Below are 25,746 nucleotides of genomic sequence, written 5' to 3'. Positions count from 1 at the left end.
TAAAGCTCACCCAGGGCGAGACCATCCGAAGGCTGTATGAGCAGCACCACGTGGTTCAGGATATGCTTGTTCCCATGAAATGCCTACAAAAATCCATCACTGCTTTCCACAAGGAGATTAATGTGAGTTCTAAACAATTATTACTGCAATGTACAGAGAATATGGCAAGCTTCAAAAAAAATACATTTTTGTTATTGATAAATGATTTCCTCTGTGTCCTTTTTTTTATTGTTTTGCAAAAAAATTTTTTTTAAATGTTCAGACTACTGGATCTGATTTGGATGCTTTTCTTGCCCCAAAACGTTATGTCCCACAATCCTTGAAACAGTCTTCCATGATTATTCCCTACCAGTTAGGAATTGGTAATCAGGGGTGTTCGAGGAGTTTAGGCGCCCAGTGCAAATCGAAAAATGGCGCCCCCTCCAAAAAAATTTGTGGCCTGGTCCTATTGCCCAAGGTCACTTACAGGAGCATGGGCCTGATGCCCACTAATCAGTGCCACAGACCTAAGGCCTGATTACAACCACGGGTCTAGTGCCCGACAACCTGGTGGTCTAGGGAGGGGTTAATGACGGGAAGGCCTCATAGAAGGCTTACCTGTCTGGCGGGAGAGGCTGCAGTGGAGAGCTTCGTTAGCTCTTTTACTTTCCCACTCTCCAGTCCTCTGCTGCATTCTTCTGCTAAATCAGCCACGGCGATTGCATATGCAGCTTGAGAGCCCACTGTGTGCTAAGACACTTGCAGTGTCTGCATCAGGTCAGACCAGCTGTAAATGCTGCGTGAGTGGTCGATGTGCATCAATGGTACCGATGTTTATACAGAAGACCGACAGTGGACGGATGTGAGATAGCAGCAGTGGGAGTCTTTATGTCGGCGGTGCTTTGGCAAGCATTAGCCAAATGCTTGCCAATTAGCGTTCACAGCTGTGATCGCCCGCTGAATCAGGTCCACTGTCCCAGCGCCGGCCACTGATGTGTCCCACTGGGGACACCTCTCACTGGACTGCTGGTGCTGGAATCACACACTCGATCCCAGTGTGTAGCACATCTACACACTCTACATTGCCCTGGCCGGCGGCGCTCCTCTCTTCCGGGCCTGTCATGGCACCCAGGGCACGTGCCCCGCTCACCCTGGCCTCGTTACGCCACTGTTGGTAATGGCTCACCTGTAGACAGATGGTGCCCCTCCTGCTACCACAGGAAGGAATACTTAATATTTTGTGAGAAAGTGAGGCTAGTAAGGAATGGACATTGGAGGTCAGCTGAAACCTGGGTTTTGACAACCCTCATGCACTGAAAACCTGAAATATATCGGATCCCAGAGTCTGAACCCTTTCCAGAAAGAAAAAAAAATTGTGTGCGACACCCCTAATGTGGACAGTGGTGGAACTTGCACCCCACCACCCAGAGATGGAATTACCTCCACCTTTTAAACACACGTCCAATTTTCGCTGGGAGTTCTGCTTGCCCTGTCTACTAGGCCCCAATAGAGCCACACTCTGTAGCCTGTTAGCTGTTGGAGAAGACTCTCTGCTAAATCATTCCCTTATCTATAGTAGGAAGGCAGGTTGCCCTGGGTTGCTATCCAGGACTGCAGGAGGATACAGGCAGGACAAAGTCCTGATTAATCTGCAGGTAGTTTACTCTGACATTTGTCACAGCCATTATCTGCATCAAGCAAGGATTAAGGCTCAAGACAATCCTGTAGATCACTAAAATTATTTAGGCTTTCTAGTTGTCAGAGTAAAAGGACAAAACCCTTCCCTGAGTAGGTAAGAAACAAACAGGAGACCATCCTCATTGGGTAGTTACCATTGGTCCGGTCCATATGCAGGCTGATGTGGCAGGACAATTGGGAGGAAGAAGCACTGGGAGACTGGTTATAGATAGTAGGCACATGCATCTGTAAAGTGCAAGGTCCCCGACCAGTCCGAAACTGCTTCTATAACTCCTACTATTGAACACGTCATGTGTGCAAGACTCAAATGCTGCTGTGTTTATTTGTAGCCTGATTTGTTGCTAACTCTTTTAAATGTGATATACTTAGATATTAGTGAGAGCTTATCATGTTGATGGATCTTTGGTGCAATATTTCTACATACAGTATATCCTGTTTGTATTTCATTTCAGTTGTAGTCAGTGTTAGTGGTATATTTACTGAAGATCATATTTAATCGATTGAAAATCATTCAAAATCCATCAACATTTTTATTGTGTTTTTAAGTATTAGTAAATGTGTGATTTAGCCCCACACACAACATCGATGGTAATCTATTTTGAGTGATTTTCGAAATCAATTAAAATCAACTTTTAGCAAATATACCCCTAATGCTGGGTACACACTAGACGATTTCTCGGAGGATATGGCGAATTGGACGGACATATCATCTGGATCGTGTAGCGTGTATGCACTATGCGCACCCCTGCACAGCGACATGGGGGTCATTCCGTTGACCGTGCATGTATGGCAGATGGAGCGAGCCATCTGCCGAAGCCAAGAGGGTGAACAATGTATCGGTCGGTGGGACACCGGATAGTGCAGTGTGTACGAACTGCCCGGTATATCGTTCCAATCGTACCATCAGGTGTCGCATTGGCGGGTCGGGTAATGTGTACCTGGCTTTAGTGTCAAGAATTCTAGACTAAGGGCCTGATTCCCTACGGATCGCTATTGCGATTACACACACATGTCTGCTGTGAAAATATGCTAATGAATGCAATCGCAAAGCCGTCGTACAGCCAGCATAGAGATGCCCACTACCACTATCTCACATCTGTAATACCTTGCAGTCCTGTGTCTACATTGGGAACATCGAGTAACATCGGCCCCTCACGCACAATTACAGCAGGTCTGACCTTACTCGGAAATTGCTATCCGCATTGCACGCAGTGAGTACTCAAGTTGCGTATGCTTTCGCAGTGGCTAATTTATGCACGCCCATGCAACGGCGTTCAAAAGGACTGGCACGTCTGCGTTTCTCCGACCACTCCCACGTCACCACCCCCAAACACTGACCTCCATCACTCACTCTGCGATGGCTTTCTTTCTGCGTGGGTGATCACTGTGCGATCACAATGCTATCACGCACACGGCGTTTCATACGCAAGTGCAGTACGCCCCATCGACCAATCTGCGCACGTGGTTGCAATTGCGATTCGTGATCAATCAGGCCCTATGAGTTGAGCTTGATGCAGCTCTGTCCAGGAGCAATTTTGTTTTTACACTGGAATTTAAATTTGAGTTAGCACGTGCTCTTCCCAACTAGGGGATAAAGGGCCTGGTTCAGAGCTGAACGCTCTGAATCAGGGCCCTCCTACCTGTTTTAGGAGCATCCTCATGGACGCTCGCATAGCTGTGGGTTACCACCCACAGCTTATGCGAGCGTCCATGATGATGGTCGCGATGGTCAAGACCATCGCGACTATCGGGCTTGCGACAGAGACCCTGCAGTAGGGTCTCGCTGCCGCAAGCCCTGGAGTGATTTTGGCTCTATCAGAGCCAAAATCGCTTCCACTGACATCACTAGTGATGTCAGTGGGGCCGGCTTCAGACGGTAGGCGTTCCCATGGGAACGCCTCCGTCTGGCAGCCACGCCCCCGGCACGCCCACCAAAGGGGGCGTGCTGTCAATCAACATCGACAGCACGCCCCCTTTGGTGCGAGACCCGGAGCGATGGAGAGCCCGTCGCTCTCCGGGTCTCGCGCATGCGCACGACGGAGCTCCCTCCATCGTGCACATGCGCAGTGGGGCAACATCGACTCGTTTGCGAGCGTCCTTTGCTCGCGAACGGGTCTGAATGACCCCCAAAGTTACTTATGGTCGTTTTTAATCTATTAAAAAAATAGATCAATATCGATGTTGTGTTTCAGAGACTAAATCACATATTTACTAACAGACAATTTTTTATATACATTTTTCAGTGTTAGTAGATGTGTGATTTAGCCCCTAAAATCAATCTTGATTGATTTAGAATTAAAATCGACCTTTAGTACATTTTACCCCTAAATCTCTCTGCAGATTAAGGGCCTGATTCAGAGCCGCTCGTAAGCAGCCGGTCGTTCGCTCCGAGCGATGTTTGCCCAACTGCGCATGCGTACGGATCGTTATACGCATGCGCGAACCAGTCAGTGCGGCTGAAAATCGTTTGTTCGCTAAATAGCGAATGCCTGCTAATGAGTGACAGGAGGAGGCGTTTGTGGGTGGTAACAGGGGAAGGTGCTTGAAAACGGGGAGTGGAGATCCGAACGCAGGCGTGCTTAAAGGTCAAAACGGGTGTTTTAAGGGTGTGCATAATTAATACTGGAGTGTCATTGACCACGTCACTGGGTTATTTTATAGCCAGAACTGCTCGCAAATTTGTGGTAGCAAACACCAGCCACAAGAATAGCAAGCAGTTCATACGCTGGTCGATGTACTCGATTAATCTAATAAATAGCAGACATGACGTATGATGCGAGCGGCCAGGGGGCGTCTCTTTCAAAATTACAACCGCAAGTTTTGTTCGCTCGTTCAGACATAGAGGCGTGAACAGACCGCAAAGAGCGAACGGTTCATTTGAATAGCCACCCCTTTTTGTTGAACGAACGACCGCAAATAGCGACCGGCTCTGAATCAGGCCCTAAATCTGCCCTGTCTGCAGTGCAATGTGGTTTTCCAAGGCTCAAATTCCTTTTTTTGCTTTGTTCCTAACCCTGTATCAGCCCCTTTGTTGGGTTTTAAATCATGTAAATCTTGGGTAATAAACCGTGGTTCTTGGGCTTTTGTCAGGACTCCTGAGTCCCAGGTTGCAGCACATTTATCTTTCTGCTCTGTAACTGTATATTACATTTTGAGGCATATGTTCTTTTCTTTATTACAGGTTTACCCACTTTGGCTTTGTCCATTCATATTACCAAGTCAGCCAGGCATGGTACATCCCAAGGGCAATGAGGCTGAGCCTATGTAGATATTGGAGCATATGGGGAACCCAAGACAAAGCACTTTGATGCCAAGGCTTCAATGCGCCAGTTAGAAATGTTTGTCAGAGATGCTCATGGGTAAGTTACCGATATAAATTCCAGTTGTAGCCTCATTGGGCAGTTACTTTACCTGTATTATTTGCCTGGACTTATTTGGTCAGTATCACAAAAAACTATATTATTCCAGTACAAATGTGCAATACTACACTATTTTACCCTTAATCACTGATCTGCCTATTGAGGAAATGGATAGAATTTTGGGGCCTATTCATCATCGATAAATGGCCCGGTAATCATGTGGAAACGCTAGTTTCCGCATATTTTAGTTACCGGGCCATTCATCATTAGGGGTCCCAAATGGGCCACCTGATATTCAGCAAACTCCGAAAACTTTTTGGAGCTTGCTTGCAAGAACAAGCGCCATGTTCAGATGGCGCTAGTTTTCTGATCCCCCGCTCCTTCATATGGGTTCCTATGGGAAGGAGTTCCGGGGATGCGAAGAGGGATCCAAGCGGATCCCTCTGCCGCCTTCTCGCTACCTTTGCACATGCGTAGCCGCGCCAACGTGGAGGAGGTAAGTAATGCAGCTACTTCTCTAGTTGCGATACTAACCGAGGGGACAGTTGCCTTTCAGAGCAGTTGTCCCCGCACCGAAGAAATGATGAATTAAGTTTTCCCCGCTGCGAGTTGGATACTTAAGTATCCCTTGCAGCGAGATCAATACTTAATCATCAGGGGCCATGCGGCCTCCGATGATGAATAGGCCCCTAATTGCTGTAGCATCTGTTGTACAGCTGCCGGAAGCATAGAGTGTGATTTGTTTATTATAACCCTCCTGTGGTTGCTTTAACTGGTGCTTTAACTGATGTTGCAACATTAATTTACTTGGGGTCTGATTCATGAGATGTACGGAAACCCGTTTACATACATCTCTGATGTTTTTAGATCTGCGCAGAGACCGCACTACGCATGCGCAGATCTGGGGCTGTGATGTTGCTTGCAGTGCCCCACATGCTGCAGCATGATTGACTTGCTGCTGGCATTTGGGGGTGGCAACAGGTAACGTCCTCGGATGCATCAGCGAATCAGAGAAGCCTACAGGTGACGTCTATTTACAGAAGACGCCTCCTGTGGCATTAGTCTATTATCACACAGCTGCTGAGTACAAAGACGCGGCAACTGTATGATTTCCATCCGTTTCTGACACAGGCCATTGGTGCGCATATACAAGCAGACCAAATGCATATTTACATCCTGTAGTTGTTTATTTGCCTCCAAATGATAATTATTTCTTTCTCTGTTCAGCTTCCAAATGCTGTATGCAGACTGTTACATGAGCCGTGATGAATTCTGGGAGATGTTTGACTCTTCTTTGTATCAGAAGCTGCGAGAGAAACTGAACTGCAAAAACGCTTTTCCAGAGGTGTATAATACAATCTGTAAAGCCGCACGTCATTGATGGCAAAAGACATAAGCTACAGAAATGGACTGTATACAAAAACCCATACTACAAGCCTTTTCCCAGCCGCTTGTAGGGGCTCTGAGCCTAATATTGTGCCATCACTGATGCAAAGACTCTTTAGAAGCTGCACCTTGTACAACCTTGTGCAATTACACCTTGGCAGTCCCAGAGTAACCTATTGTTGTCCAACGCCACTGATTTTTAGGACCCATGTAATTCAGACATAATAATTGTGATAAGAGGTCCAAAACGGAACACAAGTTTGGGAAATGAAGACCGAATTTCTATCCGGGGCTGAATGTGAGTTTTGTTTTTTCAGAAATGTGAAACCAAATAATGGTAATGTTTGTGTATTGGGAAGTGCCAACAAGCATAATGGTTTAATCAAGTGCTTTGTTTGTTTCTCTATATTTTATTATGTCATAATAAATATTGAGTTGTGTGTAGCCACCTATGACTATTTATGAAATGCATATGAGCAATGCTCGTACACCAATATACTTACAGCATCTGCCTGTACAAATCATTCCGTGGGCCCGATTCAGAGCAAAGCATTGGGCACAATTGCGCATGCGTCCGAGAAGCACTACACGTGTGTCCTGATGGTTACCAGTAGGGATCGCAGATCAATATTGCATAAAGATCCATGCAATTGCAGTGGGGCTCTTGGGCGATGACTGTGGGGTGGGGGCTCACGGCAGCGGTCATGCCCGTGACACTGGCAGCCATGGACCCACTGCAGGTCCAATGGTGCGGCCATGGATTCGCGTTGCAGCCGGTGAGCTTCTCTATAAAACACACATCCGCCGCAGCATTACCCTACAGCCGCTACCTTCCTGCCTCCACCTCGGAGTAAGGCCCGTTACCTCTGTTTGTTATGTTTAGTAACTTCCATAATTATAGAATCTCTCATTGTGCAGTGAGAGAAACATTTCATTGGGTGATCTTCTCGCATCTACATCTATATCTGCCTGTTATCTGCGTACAGCTCAGTCTTTCCATATGACTTTCCATGCAGTTGCTCATCATCTTAAAGTGAGATTAAACTGCTAATTATCTTTGCTTTGCTCTAGAGCTGTGGTGTTTAACTTCTGGGAAGTAATTTGGGGGGAATTCAGGGCCTGATTCAGACCCGGTCGCTCTGAAAGCGCTCGCTCTGAATCAGGGCCGGGGTTTTTTTTTTTTTTTAGAACGGCCTCCTGGCCGCTCGCATAGCTGTGGGTGACCACCCACAGCTACAGCGAGCGGCCATGATGAGGGTCGCGATGGTCAAGACCATCGCGACCATCGGGCTTGCGATGAGACCCTTGTGGTAGGGTCTCGTGGCCGCAAGCCCCAGAGAGATTTCGGCTCTAACAGAGACGGAATCTCTCCACTGACATCACAAGTGATGTCAGTGGGGCTGCCCCCAAACGACAGGCGTTCTCATGGGAACGCCTCCGTTTGGGCAGCCACCCCCCCGGCCCGCCCACCAAAGGGGGCGAGCTGTCACTCAACATTGACAGCTCGCCCCCTTTGTTGCAAGACCCTTAGCGACGGAGTGCCTGTCACTAGCCGGGTCTCGCGCATGCGCACGACGGAGCTGGCTCCGTTGTGCGCATGCGCTGTGGGCCACCATCGACCCCGTTGCGAGCGCTCAGCGCTTGCGACCAGATCTGAATCAGGCCCTCAGTTCTATGCGATGTGATATCAGGCAGTTACAGGAGTGCCCACATCACAAGTATCCTCTCATCTCTATCTGGTGGAAGAGATTTACGATGCAGGCGGATGCTATATGCCGTTTTGCGACGGTAAAGCGCATGGATGGTGGATAATTTTATTTATTAAATGAAATAACCTCTCTCTTATTGACAGTACCAAGCCTGGCATTCCTGCAGGTCTCGCTGTATTCCATCTCGTCTCTGATGATTACCGGTCATTACTCCATGTATTGGCTCCCCGGAGATCTATGAATGAATGCTGACTCAGAGCTGTGCGCTATTGCTGCCACAGATGAGATTTTCACAGTTGAGGATTTGTGAGAATATGCTAATGGCACAGCGGCCGGGACTTGTACTGAGATGCCCACCTGAGCCATCACACCTGCCGCAATTGCGTGCACATTCGCTGCATCGGACACAGATAATGCAAACATCGACTCCCTGAGTGAGTCTTTGGCCAATCAGAATGTCCACCAGAGTCATGTTATCTGCGTACTGGATCACAGACACAGCTGGAGAACCGCCCGGAACATACCTCCATTTTAGTTGACACTCCCAGTTACCTCCCACAAAATGTTCGCTTCCTGTCCATCACTTGCAAATCACTGCACCGTAATCGCAATTCAATCGCCACGTGTGCTCATTGTGGCTGTGACGCATGCGTAGATCATCGATAATCGCTCAATTGCGTGAACATCAGATTAGCGTACAACTTTGAACCCTACACTTGCTAATGACTGACTTTTGGTTTGTGTACTGATTCCCAGTGCTGTGCTGCCAGCTCCTGACCCCCGGCCTATCCCTAACAACATGTCTCATGATTCTATTGTCACCTCGGCCCAAACTTCTCAGTTGCTGCCTGGAGGAGCCAGGGGGCCACAGAATGTGCATAGCTCACAACAAAGCAAATTATGTCCTTAGGGTGGCCCTGTTCCATACTGGGGTATTCACTAGACCCATCCCCCATGTGAGCCAGCACAAACTACTAGTAGAAAGTGGGTATATTGCTGGTGCTGTGACAGCAGGTGTTTACTTGGTTCCATCAAAGACCACATCAAACTGTAAGTCCTTTTAACAGAATATTACAACTTTCGCACATTTAGTTATTAAAGATTCCACATATATCTCTCTTCTGTGCTCCTGTAACACTTTCATGGGTGCTCTGATGTCCTACAATATGACTTGCAGGATCACGCCACCTATATTAGAGCTTTAAATACTAGGGAAAAAAATACAAAAGAATTGAACAGAGGTACAGGAAAGTGAGAAAGATGTAATTATAAGGCAACCTTGTGAGAAGTAGCGTAAGCCTCCACAACTCTGTGTGTGAGATGTGATGTGTGTAGTGTATGCTATAGTAGATGACTTGGGGGGTGATGTATCAAACATTCTAAAGAGTGGATAAGTTGGGCTTAGCAACCACTCAGCTTCTACCTATCATTTTATAGAATATACTAGATAAATGCTACCTCGGAGCTGATTGGTTGCTATGGGCAACTTCACTTGTCCACTCTTTTTAGAGCAAAAGAGGCCCTCCAGCTGTTGTTAAACTACAAATCCCAGCATGCATTGTAACAGTTTTAGTAGGGCATGCTGGCATTTGTAGTTCTACAACAGCTGGGGGGCCGCTTATTGCCCACCCCTACTTTAGAGGGTCTGATTCATTTCCCTCTAACAGTCATAAGTCCTCCTTTTTAATTAATTGTATATCAATTTATGTGGTATGAATATTTGCATTTCCTTACAGTGCATAATTGCAGGCTATACAAAGTTGGATGGAAGCGTAAATACAGCTAATTCAGACAATTCTTTTACCCCAAGTATAGGCTGGTGCACGTGTGAGCTGATGTTGATAAGTAATAAGCTACGCATATGGATAGTGGGCAGGGCAGAGCACAGATGCGTACAGCTCTGCTTCCAGGCGAACATACGCATCCTTTTCCATGCACGTAAAGAGGGAGCATCTGCGGTAGAGTTGCGTTCAACTCTGCATTGACCCTGTAGTTTGTGTAGGAGAACTATCTCCTCTATAGACCATGGGGTACATTTAATAAGTGGTGGGTTTGGTTCTGGTTCTGGTTGCGATTGTGGTGGAAAATGAAGGGAAACAACAGATCTGGTATTCTGCCTTTTACAGATACATTTTTCACATAAAAAACACTCACATTTACAACAATAAAATATAGCCCTGCATAAAATCTTTGTTCTCTCCAACCATAGTAGTGCACATCTTCCTACCAGAGAGCAGGGTTATGTCCTGCACCACTAGGAGATTCCTCAGATTCGTTTCCTTTGTCATCCACATAAGTACAAGTAGTGAGATCTGCTTCTACTGTGCTGTCATTCATTTATACTTCAAGTTGGAGGCACTCATGTATATAAAGTGTGGTTTTAAAATTGGATCCTTCTAGTGTGTTAAAGCATAATACTGTGAGTTCTATTCGCTGAAAAACTTACTATGGCTTTCCTTTGTTTACCTCTTTTTCTTGTTTGTTGGGCTTTTAGTATATTATTATTTAATATATCATTAAAATTTGTATTGCAGTATATAATTAGTGGGTTACTTATGTACACCACCATAGTATAACTTCCTTTCTCATTTCATTGAACATGATCATGTTGTAGTTATTAGCGGTAGCACCCTATGAGTTGAATATAAATCTGTTATAGTGTCAATGGTGAAGTTATTTAATCGGAGGGGGATATCATTGCCAACAATTATTATTGAAAGATAACAGCAGTGACTACTCCCTCATAGGACTCTAATTCATTTACCCATCCATGCTGAATCCCTCAATTACACTGAAGGACAGTGTTATGAATTGAGCTGTTGGAAAACCTGGGAGTGCTTCATAAAATAACAAGAGGTAATAACTATTGAATATCTCCTGGAACATATAAGAAACAGACCACTATATATAACAATTATCCTGATGAAAATGAGTATCGTGTGCAATTAATAGCAATAGACAGATTTTTGCATTAAGATGTTAATGATTAATTCCCACAGTTCCTCTTAACACATAAAACATTAGATTATCCATCATTTCAAGTTCTCAGCCAAAATGATGTCCGGTAAGCCTCATCCTCTCTCTCATGTAGTAGTAGATTGTAGTAGAGGACCATTAGCCGGTGCTACTAATGGCTGAACAGGCAAAGTACTGTGTGATCTCTGGATCCGTTCCCTAGAACAACAAACAGTGGAATTAGAAAATATAATGGCCGTCAGAATGAGAATTCAAGTCCATCTTCTTGTAGGGCACAACTTACATGTTAAGAGGATGTATAAACAATACACTACTGAGGGGGACATTTCTGAGACTGATGCACAGATAACAGAACACAAAAGTTGCTGTAACTCAGCAACCAATCAGTTTTTCTAGTACAGTTTGAATAAATTAAAGGCAGCATCTAGAGCTCTTTAGCCTCAGTGAGCCCACTGGTTGCTAATCACATGTTAGTATATATTATACTAAGGATGTGGTTCCCAAACTGGGTTCTGTGGTACCTGGGGTGCAAATAAATTACTTGGGCCACCATATTTGTAGGCTGGGCCATGTGCTACCTGTTAGCCTTAGAACGTCAGAGTGCAGCCAATTACACAGGCTGCACTACTTGTGTGTGGCTGTGCTGTACAGCCCCATCTGTCTTCTCATTTCTCCTCCCTCCTTCTCTGTGCAGCAAAGTGAGAAGAGGTTAATGAGCACCAAATATTTGCTGCCAATACAACAAGGGTGAATGAGCGCTCTGCACAGATTCCTGTCCTGATGGGAGAATTCATTGTTGTCTCTTCTTCACCAGTCCAGCCCTGACTTTGGTCCACCCACCCAAGTTTGTCACATCCTCTGTGTGCATCTCTGCTCCCTCTCTGTGTCCCTATCTGTCCCTCTCTATCTCCAAAATGTAATATGTACCTGTTTCTCTGTCAATCCTTTGTGGGTATATCTCCCATTGTCCCTCATCCCAGCTATTCCCCCTATGTTTTTTTGGGGGGAGATTCATTTAAGTATGAAGTTCCAACTGTGCACACAGCAGGTTATTACTGATGAAAAGTCTAGCTTACTCTTGCTTGCACCTCTATGGGGTGCAAGAAAAAACGTGTTAGGAATTCCCGTCATAGGACCCACATTGTATTAGTGCACAAGGTTCCAACAGAACCTCGAAGCTAATGGAGGAGTCTATTTACTAAGCTTTAGATGGAGATAAAGTGGACAAAGCTAAAGTACCAATCAACCAGCCCCTAGCTGTCATTTTTCAAACACAGCAGTTAGGAGCTGATTGGAATGCACTTGATCTTAGTAAATAGCTCCCCCCTGGCCTAGGGATGCTGTGAAAAAAATGCTGAGGACCTAAGGGGACCATGTACCAAACAAAGTTTGGGAACCACTGTACTAGGGTATGTTAACCATTGAATGCAAAAGAACCAAATTGTAACTCACTTGAAAGCTTTTTCTTTTTCCCGATCAGAGAAAGAGCGTGCGGTTTTTGAGAGAAATGCGGATCGGTAAGTTTTGCCACTTGTGGGTTTGTTGATATCGTATCGACCAACGCCGACTGGGTTCTGCAATGTGACAAGTACAGTAGATTAACTGAATGTGAGAAACAAGGGGACTGGATAATCCGGAGGTTCTAATACTCTGTCTAAGACATAAGCTTTCAATTTGAAGACAGTACTAATTCAGGGTCCATATTCATAAACGTGGCGAACAGAAGGAAAATGCTAAAAGTATTTGAAACTATTTTTATACTATAAAGCAAAAAAATAAAAAGCTTGCTGTAAATGTGAGTGCGAAATACCCATAGATCTCAGGGAGTTACTGTGTAAGTTTGTGCAGAGCAACCCAAAATCTTAGGAAGAGCTAACTTAGGCCGAGTCAGCACCAGTAATGCAGAAATAAAAAGAACATCTATATTCTATGCACAATAAACTTACATTACTTCCAAAGAGGACTCTGCATGACTTTCTGTCAAATCGCTTAGCAGAGGTCAGGAAGGGAACCGAGGACTGCCTCACAGAAGCGAACACTGATTTTACATCATAGGAACCAGGACCTGGGGAATGCTATCATGAAAAACAATAGATCAAGATGCAGTGACACACAGTATATTAGTATAACACAGGCATAACAGGCCGCACAGACACTTCCTGTAAGAACTCTTGCTGCGCGTACATAAACATTGCAGATGTTATTGCCTAGGTGTCATTAGTATTGATGCTGGAAGCTAGTCACTAGGAGGACTGTCACAGATCACCCCACTAACCATGTGCACTTTATTGCTCCCTCTAGGGACTGATTCTGAGCCAGACAAAGTGGCGTACGTGTTTGCGCTCTTCTGTCACAGTCTCACCTGTGACTTTATGCTAATTCTACAATAAGCACTTGGTGTACAGCCGTGCGCAGGAATGTGCAAGGACTGAGACAGCCACTTTGTGCATCTGTAGGTGCTACATTACTGCTTGGTGCGTCACTGCTAGGTGCAGATTCTCCGTCAGAGTGTGGCCTCCAATGCACGCAATTAAGCATCTGATTCCAAAACCCCTCCTGCGACACACCCGCAAAACTCCCATAACACACCCATAAGATGCATCTTCCTGTGTCAGAAGAGCCACCTCCCAGTTACCGTTCAGGAATGCCCAATACATTTCTGATTCCATGCAAAGGTATCATTGGGTCCTGCGACTTTGTACCCACATACTGTGGGACGCTCAAGCTGAAATTTAAACGCATGCAAAGTTGAAAAAACATTGACCAATGCGAGAATATCGGCATTGGAACATACTCATAATAGGGCTCAATGGGTACATTTACTCAAGTGAGTTTTTAGAAGTGGAGATGTTGCCCATAGCAACCAATCGGATTCTAACTATTAGATTCTAGTTAAATGTTAAGTAGAATCTGATTGGTTGCTATGGGCAACATATCCACCTCTAAAAATTCTCACTTTATTAAATATATCCCCTAGTGTCTTCATTTACCTTTATGTAGCATATGTGGTGTAGCACTTGCATGAAAGTACGTGATCACCAGCCAGCATCAGTGGGCTACTATAATTATATATGAGACGCAAGAGTGGGATGGCCAAGTATAAGCTTCCCCAATATATCATTTCTGCACGATTCATGCTGCCCAATAGACACCAGCACAGCAGTTCCAATGCCTTATTTAGCCCCTCAGTTCCTTCCATCTTTAACATACTGTATGTGCAGTCCTTTTAAATAACCAGCTCTGGAAAGCTGTGTTCTATATGTACAGTACATACATTTTGTATTAAGGAATGTATCAAATTCAGGATTCTGTTGGAGACTTGGATGGACCTTAACAGCAACTCAAACATTTGGGATTCATTTAGATCCATGGGATTCAGCCAACTAAACCCAAATTCTGAGCTTACAGGAATGTTAGTGCACAAAACACTTGTTACAGCCAGGAGTCAAAATACTATTTTATCATGCTAAGTCTTAATATGCAATTAAGTAATGGAAACATATTATATGGCCCATCCATAGTTGTGTACATTTGCATAAAGGGTGCATTTGTATACATTCACACCCATCCAAGTTTCCATGGTAATACAGGCTAGATTTTGAAGCAGACATCCTGCAAATGGTTTGTACTGGATAATCAAATCCTGAATACTGACAAGTGGCCGGGGACAGTGGGCAAGCGAGCTGTAGAATATCCTGTCCGTTGGAGTTTTTGGAAAGCGATGAATTGTTCCAAACTTGCCATGTTTCTTTTTTTGATCATTTTCAAGATCTTCAATGAATGACTTTGCATCAAAGTATCCTAGCTCTGTCTGATAACATTCCTAGGGATATAATGAAACAGACATAAATACACACACAGAATAACCACCATATTCTGGCCACTTGTTTTTGCCTTTTTGGGAGAATGTAGGTGGGTTGAGTCTAGCACGTGATGTTCTGAAGCTATATCATGTGCACTGTGAATATATTTCATACACTTCTATTAGCACATTCAGTCATATTTTTAACCTCCATCTGTATTGAATCAGGAATACTAGAAGCAGAATTTAGGGTTGGCCATCGACCATTGATGATTGGCAACCATCGATGGTCTGATGTCGATCATAACTAATTTTACCGTCAATCGGAGGCCACCAATGGTGAACATCAATGGCAAAATCCAAATGGCTAATGCCGGCTGTGTTCAGCGCATGCGCAGAGTTAAACCATTGATGGCTCAATCATTGATGGTTTCTTACTGATGGTTTGAAACCATTAGCCATGGATAACAGAGCCGTTGTTGGTCGACCCTAGTAGAATTTTGTGCACATGATTGGCGTAGCAGCACTGATAGCAGAAAGGCCGAGTTTTGCATAAAAAAAAAATCCTGTGGATATTCATGTCCCTGATGTCCACTCAAAGCACTAATCTTATAGGTAGGCATGGTATGTAAAACAGTATCTATGCTTATAAAGTAAATGCAAAAAAGATGAGGCAGTTTGTGTCCAGTTCTCCAAAGAACAGGAAACCCAATGTAAGGGCCGATGCAGATTTGAACGTAACTTTGTTTTGCAATTGGCTTCTGAGTGTTTTTGTGCTGTGTATGCTCCATAGCTGAGTCCTATGCAACTCAGTCGCATGACCGCTTCGCAGGCCTATCAACAGAATTGCGTGCTATGCAGAGTAGTGTGTACACAGCGATATGGCTGTTATCAGACTGGTGCATTCATAACAATGGTGTCTATGAAAGCGAGCAAATGCATAGGGACAGTGGGCTGAACAGATGGGACAGCACAGTTGGTATAGTGGTTAGCATTGCAGACTCACAGTTCCAAGATCAGGAGTTCAGTTCCTGACCAAGGCCTTCGGCTCTCCCAGTTTCCTCCCAGACTCCAAAAAACATAGCGTAGATTTACTGACTTCTGATAAAAAAGGACCCTAGTGTGTATGTATGTTCATGGGATACGGACCATAGATTGTAAGAACCATTGGGGCAGTGAAGGACTGAATTGTTCTTTGTAAAGCGTAGCATTATATATTCTAAATGTAAATAAATAAATGCGTACAGCTCTGCAAACAGGTGATCAACCACATTAGTTTCCTGTGCGCACAGTAGCGTATAACTGCATCCAACTTACATTCAACCCCTCATCGGCCCCATAGTGTGAAACTTGTGAGATTATTATATATATAAATAATATAAAATAAGAGATATGGTAAGAACTTACCTTTGATATCTCTATTTCTGCAAGGTCCATAGGGTTCCACAGGGATACCTTGGGTTATAGTCATGGCTTGGCCATCGGGCACCACACAGTTAACTTTGTGCTCCCAGTATGCACTGGGTCCCCCTCCCCCAGGCCAAGGCACCTCAATTCAGTAATAAGCCAAGGCCATAGGAGGAGAGAAAAAGAGAGAAGGAAGTCTGGAATACACAAGAATCACATTCTCACAACAGGGAGACGGAAAATCGGTGACCAGAACCAGACCCATATGAAGCACAGGGCGACAGGGTGGGCTCCTTGTGGAACCCTATGGACCTTGCAGAAATAGTGATAACAAAGGTAAGTTCTTACCATCTCTCTTATTTTCTGCAGCAGGCTCCATAGGGTATCCACAGGGATACCTTGGGAGTTCCCAAAGCAGTATCCTCAACGGTGGGGGCGCTCCTGTGCAGAAAGGAGCTGCCCATGATGGACCCACAGACCTCATAGAATGAGCAGTAACAGAGGGCGGAACAGGAATGCCCTCATGACTGTAAGCCTCAGAAATCGCCATGCGAATCCACCTGGCCAACGCTTGCTTGTTGGCCGGCCAACCCTTCTTATGGAAACCATAGAGGACGAACAAAGTGTCCAACTTCCTAAGGGAACTGGTATGGTAAAACCGTAGAGCTCGTACCACAAGGTCTTGTGAGTTAAAGGCCGGCACTACAATTTCCCCATTAATGTGGAAACTATAGACCACCTTAGGCAGGAACCCAAGGCAAGTCCGAAGCACTGCCCTGCTGCTGTGAAAAACCAGAAAGAGCCCCCAAATCTGACACCCTCCTGGCGGAAGCAATAGCCAGGAGAAACACAGTCTTAGCTGTGAGCCATTTGAGATCCACTGAGCCCAGTAGTTCAAATGGAGGTCAATTCCCAAGGAGCCACAGTAGGCACAAAGGGAGGCTGTATGGGAAGAGCACCCTGCATAAAAGGTGCGAACATCCGAGAGTGGAGCAATCCTCCACTGAAACCACACAGACAGTGCGGAAACATGTACTTTCAATGAGGCTAGACGAAGACCCTTATCTAATCCTGCCTGGAGAAAAGCCAGAACCCTGGATATCCGAAATACCTGGGAATCGTACCCCCTGGGGCGACACCATTCAAAGAAGGTATGCCATACCCTGTGGTAAATCCTGGCAGAAGCAGGTTTCCGAAGCATGGATGTCTCAAGACCCACGCCGTCAAAGACAGACGACTCAAATCCGTGTAAACACAAGGACCCTGAGACAACAGGTCCGGACGTTGAGGAAACAGCAACAGAGCGTCTATGGAGAGACTCTGAAGATCTGAGTACCAGTGACGTCCGACCACACTGGAGCCACCAGCAGGATCATGCCTCCCTCTTGCTTGAACTTCTTCAATACCCGAGGAAGAAGGGAGAAAGGAAGAAACAGGTACGCAAACTGGAAGGTCCACCGAACCGACAGAGCGTCTACCAGGAGAGCCTCTGCGTCTCTTGTTCTGGACCCGTACACTCTTAGCTTGCATTTGTATCTGGAGGCCATGAGATTTTTCTCTGGAAAACCCCATTTGTCCACCAGGAGTTGGAAGACCTCCTGGTGAAGTGACCACTTCCCTGGATGTACATCGTGTCGACTGAGGAAGTCCGCTTCAGAGTTGAGTACTCCTGGAATGAACACTGCCGTATGGAATCTCATGCATGAACACCGCACATTATGCACAGTTAAGCTGCTAACATGACGCTCAGTAGCGAATGCACAATATCCTGCATGCGAACGCTGTTTATTAGCTGCATGCGTGCACATCTGCCCCAAATCAGATAAACCTAACTAGCGTCTTTACATCAAACCCCACATACTCACACATTACATATTCACATACAAGGTTCCAAAAGCTTTAAAGGTATAAGATTCAAGTATGCACATTTACTATAATTGCTATGAAATAAAGATTATTTTGTAACTAAGGTTTTATATGTGATAAGTAAGCCATGTTTGGTATTGTACTGATGCATACTCTCTCAACAGTATTCCGGTAACATCGATGTAGAGATCGCAACAGGCATTCTCAACTTATGGACCGCAGAGACTTCAAGCAACAAAATGAACATTATATGACCAACCATTAGGATTTGCATGAGGTGGGAAACCAGAGACCACCAGTTGTTAGAGGCTGGACTGTGTATATTTGAACCAACCTGTTAAATGCCTTGTAACATATGCCCTCTCCTTTAGGACCAATGGTATTAGCAACAAACTTCTCTATTGTGTTGTCTATTTCTGGAGGGTATAAATATGTGTGCTCTGACCCTGGGTTTCGAGTCTTCGTGCTGAATGCTGATTGACGAGGGGTTTCTTGCTGATGCCTACATCTGTCCAGAGCGCTGCGTATGTATAACTGTACTTGGGTCTGTATAATTCCTTTGCGCTAAATTTGTACTTATAACTAGCGTGTAACTGACTGTACTTTTGCTTGAATAATATTTTGTGCTTTGGAACCACAGGTTCTAGGTCTGGAGTCTTTATTTACTGTATAACTGCGTACGCAAAATAGCGTCGTCCTTAGAGGTTTATAGGCAGGATATCAGAAGGTATAGGCAGGGGTGTATAGAGGTTCAAAGGCAGAATCCTTAATCCGACCATGTGATCCATCCCATCTGAAGAGGATCAGCCTCTGTAGAGGTCTTGAACGAAACTGGGCATATTCCACCATGTCGAATGTCGACACCATGGGAATCAGTAATCTCAATGCCAAGTGAATGAACACCTGGCGACCCTGGAGACAGGAACGTAACCTGGTATGTAGGGCTGAGATCTTCTCCTCTGTAAAGAAGATTCTCTGCTGCTGAGAGTCCAACAGTGCTCCCAGATGCATCATCCTCTGAGATGGCATCAGTGAGGACTTTTTCCAATCGATCAGCCGTGAGTATGCAACACCGATATTGTCAGTTGCAGATGATTGCGAAGTACCTCCGGAGACCCTGCTAGGAAAAGCAGGTTGTCCATGAAAGGTAACAGGCGAACCCCCTGTAACCGCAGGCGAGCCGCCATGACCGCCATTACCTTGGTGAACACCTGCGGAGACGCGGAAAGAACAAACGGCAGCGGTTGAAACTGGTAATGGTGATCCAATACAGCAAATCTGAGAAACCTCTGAGGAGCCGTAGCAATGGGGATATGCAGGTAGGCATCCTGAATATTCAGGGACACCATGAAATCCCCAGGTTCCATAGCTAATATAATGGAACGTCGAGTCTCCATACTGAACCGAGGGACCCTCAGAGACTTGTTGAGAGCCTTGAAGTTGAGAATAGGACGGACAGAACCGTTCGGTTTTGGTACCAAAAAGAGATTGGAATAAGAACCCATCCCCCTGAGGGACGGGGGGACTGGAACTATGACCCCGTCTTGGAGCATAGAACTTACCACTTTCTGGATTTCCAGAGCCTTTGTGGAATGAAGGCCTACCTCCGGATTGTAGGAAACAAAACTGATGGGGAGGCCTTCTGTTGAAGGAGAGGGCGTACCCGTGAGAAACCACTTCTCTGACCCAGGTGTCTGTGATAATCATCCACCAGTGCTGGGCAAACCAAAGAAGTCGGCCTCCCACCCTGGGGTTCCCCAAGGGGAGGCCCAACTCATGCTGAGAGTTTGCCCTAGGCTTGGTGACAAGGCGTCTAGCACTCCAAGGTCGCTTCTTGGACTAGGGTGTCTTCCTGGTGGCTCCTGATGGCCTGGGAAAAGACTGCACCTTCTGCTTACCTTGAGGACGATCGTCTTTTCAGCCTAAGTAGCAGTCCTAGACGGAGCCTGAGGCGATGGCAGACATGCAGACTTTGCAGCTGCCAATGTACTTACAATTTTATCCAGGTCTGGGCCGAAGAGGACCAGACCATTAAACGGCAAGCCTTCCAGGCCCTTCTTTGAATGCAGACGTGGAATCTAAGAACGTAACCACCACGATCGGCAAGCCGAAACTGCTGCTGCTGAAATCCTGGAAGTAAGCAGGCTAACATCCAACGCTGCTTCGCTAATATAAGTAGCAGAATCACGGATACTACCAGCACCGTCTGCTCCTCAGAAGCATCAGAGGAGAATGACGATTAAAAAGCATCAGCCCATTTTTCCATGGCCCAAGCCACCCAACAGACCGCCATGAGCAGTCTGGCGGATCCCCCGGCCAAAGAGTAAATGGATGTTAAGTAAATCTCTACCTTGCGGTCCGAAACGTCCTTAAATGAGGACATAGACGGCATGGGTAAGATTGCACTCTTAATCAGGCGTGTCACATGGGAATCCACCTGAGGAGGGGTGTCCCACTTAGTGAAGTAATCCTCTGCAAAGGGATAAGAATATGAGTCTCTTTTGGGGCTGAAACATTCTGCCTGGGAATTTCCACGCTTCCTCCATATGGTCCACCAGCTGACCAGAGAGGAAAAACTGACGCCTTACCTTTTAAAGTATGCGTAAGACGATGCAGTCTCAGGGAGACAGTCATCCTCCATAACCCTGCGGAAAGCTTTAATTAGCCCGGATACATAAATCCTGCACTTATACTCAACCGCTTAAGTGGGTCGTTCCGAGTCAGATTCCGGGAGCTCCCCTTCATCTGACATCATCATCGTCATAATGTGGTAACAGTGGCGCTACTAATGGTCTCTCAGCAGGCCGTAGAGCGGGCACCTGCAAAACGTCCGTTAAGTTCTGTACTGTGGCGGACCGAGGGCCTGATTCAGAGACGGATGCTCTGAAAGAGCGCTCGCTCTGATTCAGGGCGGTTTTTTTTTTGTGCGGCCTCCAGGCAACTCGCATAGCTGTGGGTGACCACCCACAGCTATTGCGACCGGCCAGGCCATCGCGACCATCGGGGCTTGTGGTAGGGTCTTGTGGACGCAAGCCTCAGAGAGCTTCCAGCTCTAATAGAGCCGGAAGCTCTCCCACTGACATCACTGGTGATGTCAGTGGGGCCACCCACAAACGGCAGGCGTTCGCTTGGGAACGCCTCAGTTTGTGAAGCCACCCCCCCGCCACGCCTCCAAAATGGTGCGAGCTGTCGATCAAAATTGATAGCCGCCCCGTTTTGGTGCAAGACCCGGAGCAACGGAGCGCCCGTCGCTAGCCGGGTCTCACGCGTGCGCACGTCAGAGCCGGCGCTTGCGAGCGGGTCTGAATCAGGTCCAGAGTGCTCACCCAGGCAGGTTCCTCTTGGGACAGCCTCTGAGGAGGAGGACCCTGTGCCACCATCAACTGCCCCGGTGCCCCAAGTACAGGGGAAGGGACTGCCGCCTGATGCGTGAACCCCAATTGATGGAACGCAGGAGGAGCGGACAATCGCCCTACCAAGGCTTTAACAGCTAGTTTAAGCGCCGCCCAAGGAGGCTCCTGGGACGTGCTGGCCACTACAGGGGTGACAGGCAGGGACAAACAAGTGCTGCATATCCCATCCTGCGGAAACTCTCCCTCCCCCACACATGTTACACCTGGAACAGTGAACCGGGGGTAGCACTATGTGCGGAATCCTCACTACCAGATATGTTAGTATATGACCCCTTACAGTAAGTAAAACACTACCCACTGTGAGGTTTAATATCCACCCTGACAGTAGTGTGCACCAATTAGGGTAGAACAGAGCAGAAAACAGGGACAGTAAAAATGGATGACAGAAGAAAATATACAGCTTTGCTAGCATAAAGTCACATACTGTGCAGAAATAAATGCCTGCACTAACAGCGCTATCATCAACCACTCAGATGCTAAGTCTGAAGTGGGAATAGCGCTACCTGACCAAACATTAAGCTGTAGGAGAGGTAGGATGGTGGGGGACCCAGGCTCCACATTCCTACTCAGCGTTGCTGTGCATCCAAGATGGCCACCGTGCGTTCTGTAGGCGGAGTCGTGGGGAAGGATCCCAAGCACCAGCGCGCCAAGCCTCAGTAGAAAGGCAGCTGGTGCAGTGAGAGAGGGGTCTTTCCCATAGTCTAAAACCGGAAAAGCACCCTCTCTGGCAGACCATTAACCCTCAGGATGCTGGAGCGCTTCCTTAATGCTCCAGCCCCATATCCCTGGTGGTCTAGTGGTAGCGCAGGATGAGTACCTGGCTCCACTAACTGCACCCCTCAGGTAGCCCCCAGCCCTGAGGACACTGGACTGTGCCACAGTGGGCTCCGTCCGCAGACGCCCCCTGTGCTTACCTTGTTGCTCCCTGTGCACCTGACCACAGTCCTGCTAGCTGGGACCCCCAGAAAAGCCTGCCGAGTTCCCTGGTTCAGTACCGGTGGCTCAGCGCCAGCAGGGGTGTAGGTGGGGGTAGTGGGGGCTTCCGCTGGACTGTCCCCACTAGCCGCACTTGCAGTCTTCTTAACTTCGGGGCTGTTTTTGCCAGCAGCCCCCATGCAGTGACCCGACTATGGCCGGGTACCAACTGAAACTGAGGTGCCTTGGCCTGGGGGCGGGGTTATAGGAGGGGGGCCCAGTGCATGCTGGGAGCACAAAGTTAACTGTGTGGTGCCCGATGGCCAAGCCAGGACTATAACCCAAGGTAACCCTGTGGATACCCTATGGAGCCTGCTGCATAAATATATTTTAAATAAACAAATTCAAATGTTTTCTGTATTAGTTCCCTAATCGTAAACAATTATAGACATTCCACCCATAACTGCACCAAGTGGGACAATAACACCACCAATTTGACCTACAATGTTACAAGTTTCTCCAGATAAAGTTGGCCAAATCTGGCAATTTCCACATACAATTTATTCATTTACCACCCCTGCAGTGTCTTTGATCAAGAGGTCATAAAATCTTGTGGGTGGCTGTATTTTATTGTACTGTATTGTATTGTATAGGGTGCAGTTATTCAACCTCACCTCCTGATGGTCAGATCTGCCTTATTCAGAGATGTACGCAAACCCAATGGTGTGAGATCTGTGCATGTGCAGATCTCGTTCTGAGAGATCGCTAGCAGTGCCCCCTAAGCCACAACATGAATGACAAGCTGCGGCAGTTTGGGGACTGGGTGGTCTTGAAAACAGATGTGTCGGCCCCGTTTTTGAGGCACGCCGTGGCCAGTGTCTGCGTCTTGCAACACAGGGTTACTCAGATGGCAGATGTTCCCACAGAGTGAGCCGATGCTGCACCCCTCGGATCTGCAATGCATACAGTAGGCGTCATTTTAAACTAGACGCCACCTGTGGCATAAGCATATTATTGCACAGCCGCTGCATGCAGAGTCGCAGTCTGTGCATTATCACCCATCTCTGATCAGGCCCAGAGTCTTCTGGATTTCCAAGTTGGCCACAGAACAGAGAAGATTGCTTTTTCTTATTTTTTTAAACAAGGGAATATTGTGATCATTACATGGTAGCCATAAATCACAAACAATACTTAAAGAGAAGTATACCATTTATATAATAATTGAAAATAAAAAAAGTACAGGCATATACTATTGTATACCTCCTGTACCGTTCGTCATATACTGGTTCCCTAATTTCTTATATTCAGTTTTATACATGTACATACTATATGTGGTCAGCATCTTCCATTCAATGACCTCTAATGGAAGCGTTCCACTTTGTAGCATACTTACAGGTGTAGCAAAGTGTCCGTACAGGATGTGCTGTGATCTTGGCCCGGTGAATAGGTCATAAGGTCCTCTTTTACCCACAACGTGCTTCAAGGTTTCATCTATGGAGCATTTTAGGTTGTAGGTTCCTGGTCCCGGCACACATTCCTGAAATATGAGCAGTGCATTAGGAAAGCAATGACACACGGCCCCTCTCATCCCATAATCACTTACATTGCTGCTTGCTGAGCCACATTTAGTCGTTTCGCTGTCCATTATACCCTTGGAGCTGGCAGACTCTGAAGCCCTCTCTTCTATGAGTGTGTGGATTCCCTGCTTTGCCATAAGTTCCAGGTCCTGGGGTACAATTCTGTGTGGAGGACAGAAACAGGAATCATGAACAAAATAGATCACATAGCAAACATTCATCTGCATGTGACATCATTCACACACTGCCAGGAAGGGGGTACAGAACTGATTCAGGTGTCTATTTATTAAGATGAGAAAAGTCCTTTCTCTGGTGTTTTCACCAAAGGGCTTTTCTGTGCTTTTATTACATTATTAACAGATTAGCACCAGTGAAATCAGTTTGTGAGGCTTACCCCCGCCCCTATAAATCTCTATGGAGATGGCAGCTTACTGTAATTTATTCAGATTGCGTTACACTGTACCCGACAACGGGGACATGCAAAAATGGAAATACTTTGCTTCGCCAGCGTCGGGTCAAGCTACCGTGTAAAACAGAGCTGCCAGGGCATGCTTATATTACTGTGACCGTTCGCCGGCAGCACTAGGCTGGGAATTGGTTAATCGGTCCCATAAATGCACAGTGTGTACCTAGAACTAGCCTACAGTTTGGCTGACCCACAATGTGTAGAGGATCATTGTGCATATTCCTAGAACTCCTCTATCACTGTTTAACATGCTCTACCTTTAATTCGTCCTTGAATCGCACATCTTTAGTGTTACACAGTCCTCGCACGCTGGCAGGTTTCTTTTCCATTAGCTCCAGAAATGACTTTATGTTGTATCGACCCGGCCCCATGTTTTGCTTCTAAAGTAATCAAGCATACAAACGTTTCAGAAAATTGATTCATGTTTCCCAGAGTGTAAATTACAGCTTCATCTCACCAGCAAACGGTTCCTCTCCCATGTTTCCTTGTACAGGACATGTGGCATCACAGTCAGCCGTTCTGTTTCTTCTGCTCTTTTCCATCCAGGCGTAGATGCAACTCGCTCCAGAACGAAAGGATTATAGGGATTATAGGTTCCAGGCCCTAAACGTCTTGCCTGGATTAAATCACAGTCTTTTTACAGATACAATTTATGTCCAACATTCACATTCTTACTTAAAAATAAGAAAAAACGTGAAAAATGTTTTCTTTCTCAAGAAAAACATATAGAGAAAACCAGTCTTACCCTATAAAATACAGCCCTGCAATCAACAGAGGCTTAGGTAGATGAGGGACAGAGGGGGTAAGTGGTGTCCTGTGACCTCTAAAAGGACATTATTGTTATTCGGATGTAGCCTTGAACTGTACATCTTTCATAAACTTTCTTGAATCTAAAATCAACTTCATCAACTAGATCTTATTTAATAACATGGTGCAATGAGCATGAACTGTTTCAATCCACAGCAACCAACCAGATATCACTTTACAGGACTCTAGAGACACAAATTAATTTATGTAGTTGCCATTGGCTACTGCATGTTCCCCTCCTAATATTTTATGAAATATGTTCTTTAGAGTTTCTTAGCCAGTGGTGTATCATATATGTACTCACTGTCTCTGAAGTTGCCCTCTTGCAGGAAGGTACTTGTGTGTAGGAACCAGGTTTCTTAAATTCAGGATAAACCGCAGATACA

General features: G+C 46.1%; 1 protein-coding gene across 1 annotated transcript; it reads right to left on the bottom strand.

Moving 5' to 3' along the window:
* Positions 1 to 14,857: 14,857 nt before the first annotated feature.
* On the bottom strand, positions 14,858 to 25,746 carry LOC148453625 (ciliary microtubule-associated protein 2-like). Its single transcript, XM_088461897.1, has 6 exons — positions 25,665 to 25,746; positions 25,011 to 25,169; positions 24,811 to 24,933; positions 24,114 to 24,249; positions 23,904 to 24,047; positions 14,858 to 14,930 (listed from the first exon to the last, which is right to left on the bottom strand). Exons 2-4 carry the CDS (start codon positions 25,056 to 25,058, stop codon positions 24,136 to 24,138), a joined length of 285 nt encoding a protein of 94 aa, XP_088318023.1. The 5' UTR covers positions 25,059 to 25,169; positions 25,665 to 25,746; the 3' UTR covers positions 14,858 to 14,930; positions 23,904 to 24,047; positions 24,114 to 24,135.

The sequence above is a fragment of the Taudactylus pleione genome, unplaced genomic scaffold (genome assembly GCF_031769625.1).
Source record: "Taudactylus pleione unplaced genomic scaffold, aTauple2 ptg001123l, whole genome shotgun sequence".
Taxonomy (NCBI): domain Eukaryota; kingdom Metazoa; phylum Chordata; class Amphibia; order Anura; family Myobatrachidae; genus Taudactylus; species Taudactylus pleione.
The sequence above is the reverse complement of the archived record's forward strand: the minus strand, read 5'-3'. Positions and strand labels throughout refer to the sequence as shown.

Coding starts and splice junctions, on each gene's coding strand:
- LOC148453625 (XM_088461897.1), bottom strand. CDS start 25,058: ATGCCACATGTCCTGTACAAGGAAACATGGGAGAGGAACCGTTTGCTG. Junction 24,934..25,010: donor GGGAGAGGAACCGTTTGCTG/GTGAGATGAAGC, acceptor TGATTACTTTAG/AAGCAAAACATGGGGCCGGG. Junction 24,250..24,810: donor GATTCAAGGACGAATTAAAG/GTAGAGCATGTT, acceptor TCCTCCACACAG/AATTGTACCCCAGGACCTGG.